Source organism: Myotis daubentonii, chromosome 3 (assembly GCF_963259705.1).
Source record: "Myotis daubentonii chromosome 3, mMyoDau2.1, whole genome shotgun sequence".
Taxonomy (NCBI): domain Eukaryota; kingdom Metazoa; phylum Chordata; class Mammalia; order Chiroptera; family Vespertilionidae; genus Myotis; species Myotis daubentonii.
This window is the reverse complement of record NC_081842.1, coordinates 21977985-21994603: the sequence shown is the minus strand read 5'-3', so window position 1 is coordinate 21994603 and position 16619 is coordinate 21977985. Positions and strand designations below refer to the sequence as shown.

The 16619-nt window shown below is 37.9% G+C and overlaps 1 protein-coding gene across 2 annotated transcripts; it reads left to right on the top strand.

The window, feature by feature from the left end:
• The first annotated feature begins 373 nt into the window (after positions 1-373).
• On the top strand, positions 374-12699 carry CCNL1 (cyclin L1). Of its 2 annotated transcripts, XM_059686880.1 has the most exons (11): positions 386-774; positions 1079-1153; positions 1630-1739; positions 7318-7438; positions 8515-8579; positions 10281-10380; positions 10480-10584; positions 10679-10820; positions 11055-11166; positions 11290-11388; positions 11887-12699. In XM_059686880.1, exons 1-11 carry the CDS (start codon positions 469-471, stop codon positions 12233-12235), a joined length of 1584 nt encoding a protein of 527 aa, XP_059542863.1. In that variant the 5' UTR covers positions 386-468; the 3' UTR covers positions 12236-12699. The 2 variants fall into 2 exon arrangements, with proteins under 2 accessions (XP_059542864.1, XP_059542863.1); XM_059686881.1 differs by lacking the exons at positions 10281-10380; positions 10480-10584; positions 10679-10820; ... (1 more) ...; positions 11290-11388; positions 11887-12699 and adding an exon at positions 8826-10241 and having other exon boundaries at positions 374-774.
• The last annotated feature ends 3920 nt before the right edge of the window (positions 12700-16619 follow it).

Below are 16619 nucleotides of genomic sequence, written 5' to 3'. Positions count from 1 at the left end.
CACAAACCACCAACATCGCGCAGAGGCAGTGGTAACTGTTGCCAAGTCTCACTTGGGGAGGAGGTGAGCTTGCAAAACTCCCGCATTGTTACTGCGGCTGAAAATATTACAGACAAGGCAGTTTGGACCTATTTTAGCTAAAAATACCTTGGGGCCACCCCGACCACTTTAGGGGGGCCCAGCAGACAGGCCACCCAGGTCCCCCCAGGGTCCCACACCTCGGCCGCAGTTCCCGGACCGCGCGGGAGGAGGCGCCGCCGGCGGGGGGCGGGGTGGTGGTGGTGGGGGAGGACCTGGAGGGACTAGTTGGCTCGCGCCGCTGCGCGTGGTGACGTCAGAGCGGAAGCGCACGGTGCGTAAAGCGGCTCGGAACGCGGCGGTCACGGGCACATCCGTCGCGCCGAGGACGCTGGTTAGTTTCGCTCCGGGTTCCGGCTGCGTCGGGCGTGCGTGCAGCTCGCGGAGACTATGGCGTCCGGGCCTCACCCGACAGCGACCGCTGCCGCCGCCAGCTCGTCGGCCGCCGCCCCCAGCGCGGGCGGCTCGAGCTCGGGGACCACGACCACGACGACGACCACGTCGGGAGGGATTCTGATCGGAGACCGCCTCTACTCGGAAGTTTCTCTCACCATCGACCACTCGCTGATCCCGGAGGAGCGGCTGTCGCCCACCCCGTCCATGCAGGATGGGCTCGACCTGTGCAGCGAGACGGACTTGCGCATCCTGGGCTGCGAGCTCATCCAAGCCGCCGGCATCCTCCTCCGGCTGCCGCAGGTCGGTGCTCGGGCCCGGGCCGCCGGGCGCGCCTCTTCCCCCCGCTCCGCGCCCCCCCCCCCCCCGGCATTCCCTTCCCACCAGGTGCCGGCAGGGCGGGGGAGGGAGGGCGGACCGGGAAGGGCCCCCTCGGGACTTTTCTCCCCGGGGCCCAGCCGGAGCGGGGCGGGTGGGCGGGGAGGCGAGGCTCCCTCGGTGCTCGCGGTGGGGAGGGCCGGGGAGCGAGCGGCGGCACAAAATGGCGGCGGCGCCTGGTGCGGGCCCGCCTGACCCTGGCGCTTCTGCTCTTCTCTCTCGTCTGCAGGTGGCGATGGCAACGGGGCAGGTGTTGTTCCATCGGTTCTTCTACTCCAAGTCTTTCGTCAAACACAGTTTCGAGGTAAGGACGGCGGGGGCGAGGGCAAAAGGATTTCCCCATCCGGAAATGGGGGTACGGGCCGGGGGGAGGGGCGGGGGCGGCGCTAGCAGCGAGCTCTCCCGGAAAGAAAGTGGTTCCTTTGGGCCTCGGTACCTGGTTCTCACTCCCCCGGAAGTGGGGGCTTGTGGAATGTGTTCCAGGGCCTAGAACCCAGGAAATGGGTCCCGGGTCCCGGGCCCTCCCATCAATTAGAATTTTCAGCCGAGCTCGAAAGCCCTGTGAGACTGGACTTGATTGTCTCTGGATTCAGAATGGAGGGGTTAATCAATTAAAATAATTCTCAGTATTAACGTGGCCGGGAAGCTTATGGCTTGGAAATGTCCTCTTAATTTTATTTCACCGAAGGTTGTCCTAGTTAGGTTTTGGGAGGGGCACTGTTTCCGAACGGCGCGGGATAGAGCCCTCCTCTAACAAGGTTGCCTTGGCTCTTCTTTCAGATTGTTGCCATGGCTTGTATTAATCTTGCATCGAAAATCGAAGAAGCGCCCAGAAGAATAAGAGACGTGATTAACGTGTTCCACCACCTACGCCAGTTAAGAGGAAAAAGGTAAGATTGGCATGATTGAGCACAACATCTCTCGCTGCTACTGTACTGTGCACACCAATCATCAAACCGAAACATTCTTTCCTCTCAAGTGAAAACCCATGCACAGGGAAACTTACTTAGGTGTTGAAATTCACATAGGAGCACACTGATACTTAATAACCAAAAAAAAAAACCAAAAAACAAACCCAAAACCAAAACCCCCACAATTAACCAGCTATCTGAAGTTTGTAGAGGCAGTTGCATTTATGGACAATCCTAACAGTGCTGTGAAGCAGTCCTGTGGCTTAAGATTAAACAAGAAAGGGAATGCGTTGGGCTCAAGTGTGAGTGTATCTGTAAGTTGTTTCTCCCCACCCCTCTCTGGAAGACTGAAGGCTGGAAGTTTAAACTGCAGTTCAAGTTCATAACGTGGCACAGTTTTGTGTAGATTGTTTCTCTACTCGGAAGTCCCAGTTAACACGTTATCAATTGAGGTTGGCTTTTGTTAAGAGTACTTCAACATTGAACTACGATATACCGGATCTGAAAGGACTGCAGGATGATAAAGTTTGAAGTCAAAGGGATTAAACAGGTATTTTGTCTTGGTCAGATAAGTCCCAGTGAGTGGGTTAGAAAAATAACTCTTGATTGATTGGGTTATATTTAGATAAGGCTCCTTTAATTTCTCTTGTAAGAAAATAGAGACCAAAAGAGTGCCTTCTAGGTGTTGTGGCTACATCATAACACTTTATGTGGACTTAATGTTCATGTGAGCAGGACCAGAAATTTTAGTTGCAGCACTTCAGGTGACTTCTAATGCATGCTGCAGAAGGAGATAGCTGGAATAGATTAGGTCTTTTCACTTTTTAAGAAATTGTGATGTTAGATAAACTTGTATGGAGTTTGAAAGGAAGTTATAAAAGGATTTTAAGTTGTTTTGGGGATTGGGTGTTGGTCAGTGCCAACTTAGTATCCTACCTGAGTGTTTCTTAATCAGCTGAATGTGTAGGTTGGCATAGAACTATTCAGAGACAAGCAAATAGAAAAGTAACCTTAAAACGATTAGTTAAAAAGTCTGAAACATTGCTCTTCAGATAGTTTTCACATTTTTTTAGTTTTCTTACATTTTTTTTTTTCTGCCATCTTTCCTCATTCACCCTAACCATATCCAGGGATAGACTAATTTTTTATTTCATTTTAAAATATCTTTTAGCTTCTTGGTGAGGAATTCCTGGAAATTGGGAAGATTTCAATTTGGTATTTAGTATGGTCTGAGCTAAAATTTACATTTAGATATCTCACTGATTCTTCAGGGTGTTTAAAACACACTAGTAACAAGGCTCTTCAGTGAAAGGATTCTATGCTGGTTTAAAGGAAATAGCTTTCTGTTATTTTTTGAACCATTGAGCCAACTCTTACCACTTAATAATGATTATCTACTTTGAAATTTTTCTGTGAGCCTTAGAGCATTCTTCCTCCATTTCAGAGAGTAGTTCTTAACTATAAAAATCTTGGAATGTAAAACATTTCACCTGACTTTTGTGTCTGTAACTGGTTTTTTGGGGGGGTCATTACAAAGAGACTGATTTTTGTCTCCATCTTAGAAGTGACTAGCATGAAATTTAAAAGGAGTTGTTAATTGCATGGAAGCCTTTTTTTAAAAAGCAGGATGTAAAAGTGTTTCTATGCATATTACAAGTTTACTCAGACACGTAACTTGTATATGTTATTAACTTCAACTCTTTTTTCCCTTGCAACCGACTATACAGCGACCAGCTACATTTACCAAAGCCTGGGTGATGTGGAGTGGTACATAGCGATGAAGCTGTCGTCATGGCAACAGTGAGTGAAGTATGGAAAATCCCCAAGGAGAAGCCAGTGCTCTGAGAATAGGTCACTGGAATCGGGGACTAACAGGTTGGCCACTGCTGAACCATTTAGAAAAACTCCTGTTTCTTGTTATAAGCTTTAATCTTTGCTGTCCAAGTTATATAACTGTAGCTTAATATTGTCTTTTCATAGATTAATGTCATTAGAAAGTATTGTCAGTATTATACTTCAGTTGGTAAAATAATGTCAGCTTATTTTAATGTTACTTATTTTAATGAAGTTTATGAAAGTCTTATTGTAGTGTGAACTAGAAAATTACAGAGGAGGAATCATTTCTGTAGCCTTTAGATAGTGTTTTTCAGTCCCGGCTACACATTAGAATTACCAGGTGAACTTTTAGAAAGTACCAATGCCCAAGCCACGTTCTGTATTATTTGACTGTTTCCCCCTTTGATTTTTTTGGTAGTTTGGTAATTGTCTTTTAAACTCAGAATAAATGGCTGAATTTAATAGTTTCCAATTATAATTTGCTTTTGGGGTGGAACATATTCACAGCAAATTAGGGTTTTCTGTGGTTTCAAGGAAAGGCTCAATTAAACGTGTAATTTACAACTTTCAAAGATAAGACTTTGTTGTCTAAAAGAAGACATCTTCAGACTGGTGCAACCACTCTCATTGGTACATATGGTGTATTTTCAACATGTATATAAATCATGGATGAAAGTTGGAACGGTCATAAGTCCAGCCTCCATTTGCAGTTTTATTTTATGGCTCTAATGGTGGCCTTCATTTTGTTTTTAAACACTGCTAAAGAAGAATGTTCCTCTGAAGTCGTATTGCAGATTTCTGTGTATTGAGCAGGAGGGGTCTGCCTCTTTGTAAACTATAGTATAGTTCCTGAAGAACTAGTTTTCATACTACATGAGTGAAACTTAACCATGTTTGCATCTCCTGATCCTAATTTCTTTGTCTTCGAGGTATGTTTGAAATAAGTCATGCTAACGGAAAAATAGCTGTCCTAAGAGGGCAGATAATAAACTTTCAATGGTCAAAGCCCAAGATTTCCTGTTAAGACTAAAATTTGGAAATTGTTCTTTTCATATAAATTAATTTGAAAAGTATGACAAACTTCAAAGCCGGGAAGGTAGAGTTAGATTTGGTTGTTAGTTGATAACAAATTTTTTTCTCTCTCTTACTAAATGATTTCTTTTTTAAGAGATTTTTTAAAATGCCACCTCTTCAAACTTTTATCAGAAAGGAGATTTAACATAATTGGAGAGGAAGGCATTCCTTAATTCAATTTAATGTGCTTATTGCTACAGAAAGTACTAATTGATACTATGTTAATAAAAAGGAAACCACTTGCTTAGACGGTTTTCTTGGTCCTTTACTTGCTTATTTATCGGAACACATTGTTCTCCTACAAAATACAAGTTGTAAATTATACATTTATTGAGCCTTCCTTGATTTGTGAGGTAAAACCAATTCTGCACAAAAATGAAGGTGTTAGATTATACACCCACAACGTAAACTTTGAAAACTGTATGTATCAGTAGGCCTAAGCAAAAAGTTGAGTATGTAGTTGAATTAATAGTGGATAATAGATTTAGTTTCCTTAATCATTTGATGTTATTGGAGTGTTGACACCAAAATAGAGGGAAAGTAAAGATCGTGGCAGAGTAGATGGAAAATAACAGTTGGTTTAAGCAGAATTGATAATTAAGCCTGATTTGCTACCAGAGAGTAGCCATAATTTGAACAAGTATTTAGCTGGTTAATTACAAGAAAAATGAATTTTAACAATTTGAAGGAAACTTTTAAAGCAAGCTTTAGTAAGATGTATAAATGAGTTTACTCAAAAGAAATGGGAAATGAGACAAAACTGCTTTTATATGGTGCAGTTTTGCTGTCCCAATTGCAATGGATTAACAGTTAAAGTTCTGGGTGCCACTATAACACGGAAGGTCTCCTTTCACCTAATGCCGGTTGAGGGAGACATTAGCCTGAGGTGGGTTTAACTTCTAAATTTCCTGTCATGATGAAACCTGAAAAATAATAAACCTTAAGTTCTTTGAGCTATGCTTTCATGTATACATTTATTGGTCTTGAGGTAAATTTGATTTTTTCCCCTCCAAAGAATAGTTAACTTGTAGCCTGTTGTCCTAATAAAAATGGATTCATTGATACTATGGTAGAAATCGGCCCTCTCCAATTGATGGCCTCATTTCTCACACCTTTTATATCTGTAATAGGAATTGAACTGAGTGAAGGCCATTTTCAGCATTGTTAATCTTAACAGCTATTTTCCATTTTGTCAGCTTGCCAGCTTTTGTCTTGTTTAATACAATTTGATTTAAAAAAAATTGAAATAGCCTAGCAAGCATTCTAGTTTTCATCATTTTAAATGTGAGAAAATAAGTGATTTCTACTCTGATAACATGTCACCACAGGGGTAGTTAATGTGGCTTATTTCACATTGTTATCTAATTTTCAAGTGGATGTATTAAAATTGGTTTTTGATTTTAAAGTGTTAGCTTACATTTTTCTGGATTTGCTGTGCATGGTAAAAGGAGTTGTGAGTTGGGGTAATATTCAGAATTATTATCTTTTTAAAATAGATGTTGTGTTCTGCCTAGGGCAGAAGCTCTTGAATCTTTTGGCTGATAATTGAGTATGGGGAAAATATTTAAATATCCTACATATATATGTATATATCATATAATCAATATTTTTAATAATATCTTAACAAAAATATATTTTTGTTGGTTCAATCTAAAAATGTATCAAACAAAGGACAATAGGACATTTTATGGGCTTTTAAATGAAAAGTCCAAGTCTTAACAACAAAAAAATTCTCAGTAAGAAGCTAATTTTGAACATAAGCTTTAAATAAAAGAAACCGGTTTTTCATTTTAAGACTTAAATAAGATAGTCTTTTAATTGAATGTGCTGTTTCTAAAGCATTGAGCCCCTGACTGTTAGATAGCCTTCTGCATCATAACTTTGGAAGCTATCAAACTTGAATCTGGCACAGAGACCTTGAGTGTTGTCATGGTTTCCTCATTATGGTCCTCCCTTCTCTTGCATTGCTAAATATATACACTGCCTAATAACTAACCAAATTTAGGCATGGTTTTTATTGATCACTTTGAATTTTTAATCTGATTTAATTTTATAAACTATTTTGGTAATTGAACTAAATCTTTAGTTTCCAGATTATTTTCTTTAACAGAAATAGAATCTTAGAACAATTTGCTTAAACAAATTGCCCATTGCGGGGGAAATGTGGATTAGCTACCCAATATTTTTTCCCTTAATTTTAATTTTGGCCATAAAGTAACCAAGAGTTGATATTTTGTAAAATCACTATAATCTTACAAGGTCTTACAGTAAATGTTTTCAGGAGCACTTTCATTTTGTCAGTGCAGAGAGTCTGGAGACTAATGAGATTTGTGATAGCTGTCACTGACGTTAAGCAACATATATTCCCAAAGTATCCATATGAAATAACCAAGGATAAATACAAGAGAGGTAGAGTGAATTATTTCCATTGCAGGATTGAGTTAGTTCTATAGGAATTTAGTCTAGAAAGTATATATTTAATTAGCATAACTTGGACAGCACAAGATTAATGCCTTAACTTGTTTGCAGGAGTTTAAAAAGCTGGTTTCTGTTGCCAATAGTTGGTTGGAAGGGAAAACGGAGATGCCACAAATAAAAATTTTTGGATGTGCAAAACAGTTTTGATTTTATTTCTTACAAACTATAGGACTCCAAGCCCCCTCATCCTTGATCAGAACTACATTAACACCAAAAATCAAGTTATCAAAGCAGAGAGGAGGGTGCTAAAGGAGTTGGGATTTTGTGTTCATGTCAAGCATCCCCATAAGGTGAGTTATAGAGTACAGGAATTGTATTCGTAAGTATTAGGGTTTTTTTAAACTTTTATTTTACATGAATAATATGTTTATATTTGAGAGTTCACCTTGGTTTTTAAATGAGACCTTTTAGATTTTGAAATTTATCAGAAAAATGGGAGTCGAAAAGACAGATTCAAAACTTTACTATTGTGTAGGCATTGATAAGTTCTTTTTGCCTCTGTGGTTAACCCAGTTTTCCCTACCTAGAAACAAAGTTTATGAAATAACTCATTCCAAGGAATAAATTCTATATACATATGTGGGTGTGTGTATATGCACAAAAAAGTCTGGCATGCTACCTATTGCATTGTAAAATGTTCAAGCTGTGTTGGCTGCTTACTGTTACTGTTTCTGAATGTTCAAAGGTTTCTCTAGCAAGTCTTGGCTTGCATGTGGCTGACATAAGTAACAGCAAAATAGTTACAAGAATGGGTGCCCTGAAAGCAGAACTCTGCAATAGAAACTTGTCTCTGCCATTAGCTGAGTGACCTTGGCAGATATCTCTGTTCTTAGATTTCACAACTCTAAAGTTGTAATACAGGTCCTAAAATACCTCATCTGAACTGAGGTAAAGCTACTTATATATAGTGTGATAAACTTCACTGTAGAAACATTCAGTGTTTGATACTTACTATAATACCCACTTGGAGTTTTACAATGTATCATGCCCATTGTATAACTTTTAAAACAGTGTTTAGGGTTTGGGACACGCAGAGTTGTACCTTGGGAAATTAAATGCTATAATCTTGTTTGTAGGACACAATGCCTGCCACTTAGTATTCATGAAAAATTGTTTTTTATTGAAATAACTCCCAATTTTTTTCCCTGTACATCTTGAAAAATTTTTAAATAATTTTTATGGAATCTAGTAGCATAATAACCCACATTGATTCAGATACATTTTAGATTGGTCTGTATTATTTATGTAGTTTATAGAAGAATTAAAATTTGAATCTAACATTTTCAGTTACTTATATGCATTGAACTCTCTACTCGGAAAGAACCAATGTTGTGCTAAACTGAGTTTTTTTCCCCTTGTCCTTCAGATCATTTTTATGTATTTACAAGTCTTAGAATGTGAACGTAATCAAACCCTGGTTCAAACTGCCTGGTAAGTTGTTTTGTTTTTTTTTTTACATTTTTTTCCTAGTCAGGAAAACAGAAGCAGAAATAAAGTAAGTTTCGTTTTCCCTTTCCAAAATAATGAGATGAGTTTCTTTTGGTGCTTTTTTTGTTTTGTTTTTTAATCAAAAGGTAAATAATGCTTATTTCTGCTTCCTGTTTTCTTGGCTTGACTAGTTATTTTTAATGGAGAACTCAATTTAACTTTGTTCTTTTTTCTACTCTTTAATTAAAGGGTAGTCCATGATGGTAAGTCATAGAACTCTGCCCTCTGCACTTCAGCCCATGACCTCAGGATGGCCTGATTGGCTGCCCTGCTCTCCAGCCAATCCAGTGCAAGCTCTCATCCGAGATTCACTGAAGTGGTCCATATCCATCTGGCAGCATCTTCTAGTTCTGTCGGGGTGTCAAAAGGATTTGTATATTTGCTTCTAGAAGTAACTATTCAACATGCCTATGTATTGAATGTATACCTGTAACTATCAAAATGAATAGTTCATTTTTGATAGATTGTTATCCGACCATTATGAATTAAGTGATTTTTTTTGTTAGGAGTTTGACTAGATTTCAATTTTCAGTATGTATAGCATGAATTCTACCAAAGGAAGCTACAACTTGTAGCTTAAAGTGGGCACCATTTCCATTCTGGATGAATTTCTAGCTGCTGGGCTATTGCAGACAATAACAGAATTAAGAAGTACTTAATTTTTCAAAGCACTTTATAACTTGGACTTTTGAGATGCAGATATGTGATTTGGAATGCTAGCTTATTTAAAGGTAAAGTAAAACAAGGATTTGTTGTCCAGACATAACTACTGTCTCAACACAATAGGTGTACAGGACTTAATTTTATGTTCTGGACTTAATGACTGCCATACTTGTTTTGGATTCAGTAAATATTAGTAATAGAAAAGTTTCACTGCTTTTATAAAATGCATGACATTTTTAATATATGTTCTGTAAAACAGATTTTAGCAGTTACAGTAAGGATTTTTAAGAAACAACCTTGTAGTTTAACCTTTTAAACAATTTGTAAAATTTTTTCAATACTTCAGGGATGTTGTGGGGAGGGTTCACTAAAGAAATCAAGCAGTTTATTAGCTGAAGTAGTTAATTGCTTTACTTTGTACTTAGTCACCAAAAAAGGTATATAAACAAGGCTGTTTTATATATTTATTGCTCTTCACTTCCCTGTCTAGATTTTCTGAAGTACTTAGTTTTCTTAATATAACTTGGTGAGTGCTTACCTTTTTACCCCTGTCACAGTACTTTGAATTTTTTGAAAGAACTTGGTTGACACTGCTTTTCATTGTGGATAAAGGAGAGATGGTCAATAATTAATGGCTTGAAGTATTGTTGGAGTGGTATATTATTTCTGAAACTAGTTATTCAGAATTGACTTTTAAAGCATTGATTTTCATAAAAATATAGTTTTAAAATTTTACATATATGTTCTATTTGGAATAATAGAATTATTTTAAAGGAATTTAGTCATAGGAAAGCTGAAGAATTGTTCTAGTGTTAAATTCTTATCTCTCTGATTTTTGAGTTAAGAATTGTTATTTGCTAGAATATGAAGCTATAGATACAAATACGAGAAGAAAAAAGAATAAAGTAGATTGAGTCTCCAATTTTATGTAAGCTTTAGAACTGGTTTATGTACAGAGCTTATGATTAAAATATTTTTCAGGAATTATATGAATGACAGTCTTCGAACCAATGTATTTGTTCGATTTCAACCAGAGACTATAGCATGTGCTTGCATCTACCTTGCAGCTAGAGCTCTTCAGGTAGGTTTAGATAGCCCGTTTTGTTCTGTGGGATAAATTAGTCCTCCTAATAAAAAACAGTAAACATTTGATCTAAACCACTCTCTTTTCACTGTTTAGATTCCATTGCCCACTCGTCCCCATTGGTTTCTTCTTTTTGGTACTACTGAAGAGGAGATCCAGGATATCTGTGTAGAAACTCTTAGGCTTTATACAAGGAAAAAGGTAATTCTGTTTACTCGTGTTTGTGCTAATACTTTCTCAATGCTAACACTCTAAACTGTGAAGGAGAGATACTAACTTCATTTTCCTTCAATAGCCAAACTATGAATTGCTGGAAAAAGAAGTAGAGAAAAGAAAAGTGGCCTTACAAGAAGCCAAATTAAAAGCAAAGGGATTGAATCCTGATGGAACTCCAGCCCTTTCAACCCTTGGTGGATTTTCTCCAGCCTCTAAACCATGTAAGATTTATTCAGAATTGAAATGAGGTGGGCACTGAAGGTGTGTGATTATTAGAATGCTTTAGCATTTATCATTTGCAAGGAAACTATGTTAAGAAGCCATTAATATTTTCTCTTGACAGTCAACTGAAGACATACTTGAAAGCGTGATGCTTGCATTATACGTACGAACAACTTTTGAGCCTCTGTTAAATCCAGTAGTTAACATGTCTTTATTATGTTTGTTTATTTAAGCATCACCAAGAGAAATAAAGGCTGAAGAGAAGTCACCTATCTCCGTTAATGTGAAGATGGTCAAAAAAGAACCTGAAGACAGACAGCAGGCTTCCAAAAGCCCTTATAATGGGTGAGTATACTTGAGTTAGAACTGGCCCCAGGAATCTTATATGTGATTAATTTCTAACACACTAAATACGTAACTAATACACTGTTTTGTTTGTTTGGTTTTTTTGTTTTATGTTTTTTGAAGTGTAAGAAAAGACAGCAAGAGAAGTAGAAATAGCAGAAGTGCAAGTCGATCAAGGTCAAGAACACGATCACATTCTAGATCACATACTCCAAGAAGACAGTAAGTAAATATTCTCTTAGAAAAAACAACTGTATTTGGAGTGTTTAAAAAGTTACTCTTTAAAAAAAAATTGAACAAATTAAGTGTGAAAAAATTGTCTTTCTGTCTGATTTCTGTTAGAAAATTGACTATTTCATTAACCACTTATTGGTTAATAAATCAACCATAGCCAAAGAATTTTCTAATTAGCTTTATAATTAGATTGTGGCTCTTTTTAACGTATGGGAAATACTTAATAAAAAGCATAGCTATCTAGAACATCCTGTAAAATTGCTAAATACTCTGCTTGGCGTATAGACATTTACATTTGTTTAAGATTTGTCAATATAGGCTTGAGGGAAGGTAGTGAGGGGGAGGAATTTAATAAAAGTCTTCAGTCTAGCCTGTTGTCAGTCAGTACAGGCCTGATAGTTTTGTTTTGAACTTGTTTTGAGCACCACCAAAATAATCTGTTTTCAGCAGAAATTGAATCTAAATCTCAAATTTTTATTGTCTAAGTTATAATAATAGGCGGAGTCGATCTGGAACATACAGCTCGAGATCAAGAAGCAGGTCCCGCAGTCACAGTGAAAGCCCACGAAGACATCATAATCATGGTTCTCCTCACCTTAAGGCCAAGCATACCAGAGATGATTTAAAAAGTTCAAATAGACATGGTCATAAAAGGAAAAAGTCTCGTTCTCGATCTCAGAGCAAGTCTCGGGATCACTCAGATGCGGCCAAGAAACACAGGCATGAAAGGGGACATCATAGGGACAGGCGTGAAAGATCTCGCTCCTTTGAGAGGTCCCATAAAGGCAAGCATCATGGTGGCAGCCGCTCAGGACATGGCAGGCACAGGCGCTGACTTTCTCGGTTGAGCCTGCATCAATTCCTGGTTTTGCCTATCTACAGTGTGATGTATGGACTCGTAATCAAAACATTAAAAGCAAACTGATTAGGATTTGATTTCTTAAAAACCCTCTAGGTCTCTAGAAACACTGAGGACAATTTCTCTTGAAAAGAACTATGTTAATTTTTTTTTTTTTTTTTTTTTTTTTTTTGCACATTAAAATGCCCTAGCAGTATCTAATTGAAAACCATGGTCGGGTTCAATTGTACTTATTATAGTTGTGTATTGTTTATTGCTATAAGAACTGGAGTGTGAATTCTGTAAAAATGTATCTTATTTTTATACAGATAAAATTGCAGACACTGTTCTATTTAAGTGGTTATTTGTTTAAATGATGGTGAATACTTTCTTAACACTGGTTTGTCTGCATGTGTAAAGATTTTTACAAGGAAATAAAATACAAATCTTGTTTTTCTAAACTGCTTCTTCAAATATTTTATTAAATAAATTATTTAAATGAGCAGAATTTTAATAGTAAAATGACTATACTGATTTTCTAGCAAACCTATTCTTAGCTAGTTTGAGATTATACAATTCTTAAGTCTTCCCTGTATATATGGAAAAAGAAAATGGGAGTGTAACATTAAATAAGTCAGTTTTAAGTACTATTTTTAAAGTGAACTGTCCTCATGAACAAACCCAAACTTTTAACATGACAGTGAGTCAGACCCAACTATTGGGCTTTAAAGTTTATTTATATATTCAATGATTTTTATCTAGGCTAGGATAATTCAGTAATGAGGTGAGGCCCTCAGAACCTGGTTGGCTGATAAAGTAAAATCTGGACACAAAAATGAAGTTTTGAAAATGCTATTATTGTGTATCCAAATGAATATTTTTCAAATTACTTATATTGAGAGTTATTTCCCCAATATTTTGGAAGTGAATTTAGAAATTTTAAAAGGCCATAATAAAATATTGCAGTACTTTATAGTTACACTAGAGGCCCAGTGCATGAGATTTGTGCACTGGGTGTGGGTGGGTGTCCCCCAGCCTGATCTGTGCCCTCTCCCAGCCTGGGAGCTCTAGGTGCACATCCTTAGTGCTGCTGCGGAGGCAGGAGAGACTCCTGACAGCCTTGAGCCAGATTCTGGCTGAGTAGTGCTCCCCCTGTGGAAGTGTACTGACCCCCAGGGGGCAGCTCCGGTGTTGAGCGTCTGACCCCTGGTGGTCAGTGTGTGTCATAGCAACCAGTCCTGCAGTTCTGTCGATTTGCATAATACCCTTCTATTATATAGGATTAGGTTTTCCATTAACGTTTTTTCACCCACCTTGGTTACTAATCAACTATATGTGGCTCCAAATGATTTGTTGCATTTTCAGAAAATCACATACACCCACAAAGAGATGAAGCCTTAATGCCATTAAGAATTTTTTTTTTTTAAATAATTACAGCTGAGGAGGATTCCAAAGGTTTCCAAATTTTCACCAGTGGCTGGCAGTAGGGCTGGAAAAAGAAAGCCTCACAAAGCAGCTACATTGACAGAAACAAGATTCCTTTGGATATAAAAATGTTGGGCATGCCACTTAAATACGTTCTGTTTCTAACTAAAAACTAATACAGCCTAGCATGAATGAGTAATTTTTGAGATGGTAAATAAAGAGTGTTTTACATGTTCTAATAATATTTCTGTAGAACTTAAACTGCCTCTAAGTAGTGAACAGTTTGTTTCCTTTACATGGCAGGCATTGAAGAAGGGCAAAGGCAAATGTCAACAAAGGTCCTGTTTAAGAAATTAATCTTTTTCTTTAAAAAAAAAAATTATATATATATTTCTTTATTGATTTCAGAGAGGAAGGGAGAGGGGGAAAGAAACATCAATGATGAGGGAGAATCATCGATTGGCTGCCTCCTGCACACCCTCCATTGGGGATCAAGCCCACAACCCGGGCATGTGCCCTTGGCCGGAATCAAACCCAGGACCCTTCAGTCCGCAGGCCGACACTCTATCCACTGAGTCAGACTGGCTAGGGGCAAGAGATTAATCTTGAATTTTTAATTGTGTCTTAAGTTTTTATCTACCTTCTTGTTTTGAAGTAACTATGGATGTGTGAAATTCACTATTAGAAGACTGAAGATGTGGAGGGTACACCTGCATGGGGGTTAAGGTTTATATGTCAGTGGTAGCTGTGCCAAGGATATCTTCCCCTGTGCCCTAATTTTTGTCTTGTGCTATTAGTCTTCTAAGTTCTTGTAAAGAGGTTTACAAATTTACACCTCTCCAACTGAATTAAAATATATTTTTTTGGAAAAATAAGTTTAAACTTTTATGCTGGGAAATACCAAATAGAAGTAGTAGAGGACCCATTTCTCAGCTCCAAAAACACAGATCAAATCGTGGTCAGCCAGCCTTGATTATACCTCACCAATTCACTGCTCTACCTCCTGCCCTTATTTGGAAGAGAATCTCAGATAAATGACTTCATCCCCAAATATTCCAATTCAAGAGAAAGGTAAGAATTTTAAACTTAACGATAGTACTTTTATTATTATTTAAAAAGTTAACAGTAATGTCTTACTATTCAGTTAGGTTTTCCTTTTTAAAAAAATACATTTTTATTGATTTCAGAGGGGAAGGGAGAGAGAGAAACACCAATGACTAGAGAGTCATTGATCAGCTGCCTTCTGCACGCCGCCACACTGGGGATGGAGCCCACAACCTGGGCATATGCTCTGACCTCGATTCAAACTGCAACTTCCTGGCTCATAGGTTGATGCTCAACCACTGAGCCATGCCAACCGGGCTCCTTATCTCTTAATGATTTGTTTTTATAATTGGTTTGTTCAAATACCATCTATATATGTGGCTTTGCTTTTAGTCACAAGATTCTCCTTTTTTTTTTTTACTGTATAATTTAAAGAATTGGATCATTTGTCTTGAGGAATTTTCCATATTCTGAGTTTGCTCATTGTAACCCTATGGTGTCACTGAACATATATTTTTTGTCCCCTGTATTGTAAACTTACATATTGTAAGTCTGCATCAAATTTAGGTTTGAAAACTTTTTATTGGTCTACCTTGACAGTCTTGTATATATGTTCCCCAGTTGTATCTATATGTTCTTATACCTTTGTTTCCTACTATGGCTGTAAACCTAATGCATATAAGCTGTTGTTTAGTATTTGTTTTAATGACTTCAATCTTTTTCTTTCCTTTTTTATTATTGATATTAGAGAGGGGAGAGATAAACATCAGTTTGTTGTTCTACCTATTTATGCATTCATTGGTTGCTTCTTGTATGTGCCGTGACTGAGGAATCAAACCCACAACTTTGGCATATTGGGGTGACACTAACCAACTGAGCTACCTGACCAAGGCATGATTCTAATTCTTAATACAATTCCTTTAATGTTATAAAATTTTACCTTTGTCCTTTGCAGTTGTTAGCTTTTTTGTTTGTTAATCTTCACCCAAGGATATTTTTCCCATTGATTTTTAGAGAAAGTGGAAGGGAGTGGGAGAGATAGAAACACGGATGTGAGAGACACATAGATTGGTTGCCTCCTGCTCATGCTCCGACTGGGGCTGAGGATTGAGCCTGCAGCTGAGGTACATGCCCTTGACTGGAATGGAACCCATTGCCCTTCAGTCCGCAGGCCTATGTTCTAACCACTGAACATACTAGTTAGTGCTACAATAGTATCTTAATCCTCAGGAAGACCAGTGAAATTCCTAATCAGTTTTCCATTTTAAAACAAAATGATCATAAAAATGAGTATGTCTTTATTGAAGTTCTAAGTTTTGCTTTATAGTGCAAGTAATGTCACTGTTACCATCAGAAATTAACCCCATTGTTAATGCCCACAACCTGCATCAAATCTCACTTAAAAATTTAAAGTTAGCTTTCAGGAAAGTTTCCAAAAACAAGCTAATTTTTTTTACTAATAAGTATTTGTTGTCCTAAGAGCTATTTCTTAATTCACTTTGGGCTGTAAAAAATAATTATGAAGATTGAGGGTGTTTTTTTGTTTTTAAATCCAGATTGTTAGGAATCATGTTAAAAGCACAGGCATATTGAGGGCTTAGTTTAGCTCTAGAGACAGAAGGTACATGGGGTTTGATAAGGAAAACCATCACTTAACCCACTAGGAAAATTGGAAGGGGCAGAGCATTCATTGTGTGGACCTTGATCCCCTTGTATCTCATAGAGTAGCTATTTGTGTGGCTGGAAGTCACAGCTTGGCAATATTTGTAACCATTTGAACTTGGTCTGTTTCTGGGATGAAAAAACATGGACTTTCATGTCAGCTCAAGTCATTCCTCTACTAAGGTAACTTGGCAAGTCATTTAACCTCTTGTCTGCAAATTGGTCCTTACCTCGCAGTATTTTGTATGGT

Excerpts from the sequence above, each read along its gene's own strand:
- CCNL1 (XM_059686880.1), top strand. The coding sequence starts at position 469 with ATGGCGTCCGGGCCTCACCCGACAGCGACCGCTGCCGCCGCCAGCTCG. Across the intron at positions 1,154-1,629 it reads TCGTCAAACACAGTTTCGAG|ATTGTTGCCATGGCTTGTAT; the intron begins GTAAGGACGGCG and ends CTCTTCTTTCAG. Across the intron at positions 10,381-10,479 it reads TTGCAGCTAGAGCTCTTCAG|ATTCCATTGCCCACTCGTCC; the intron begins GTAGGTTTAGAT and ends TTCACTGTTTAG.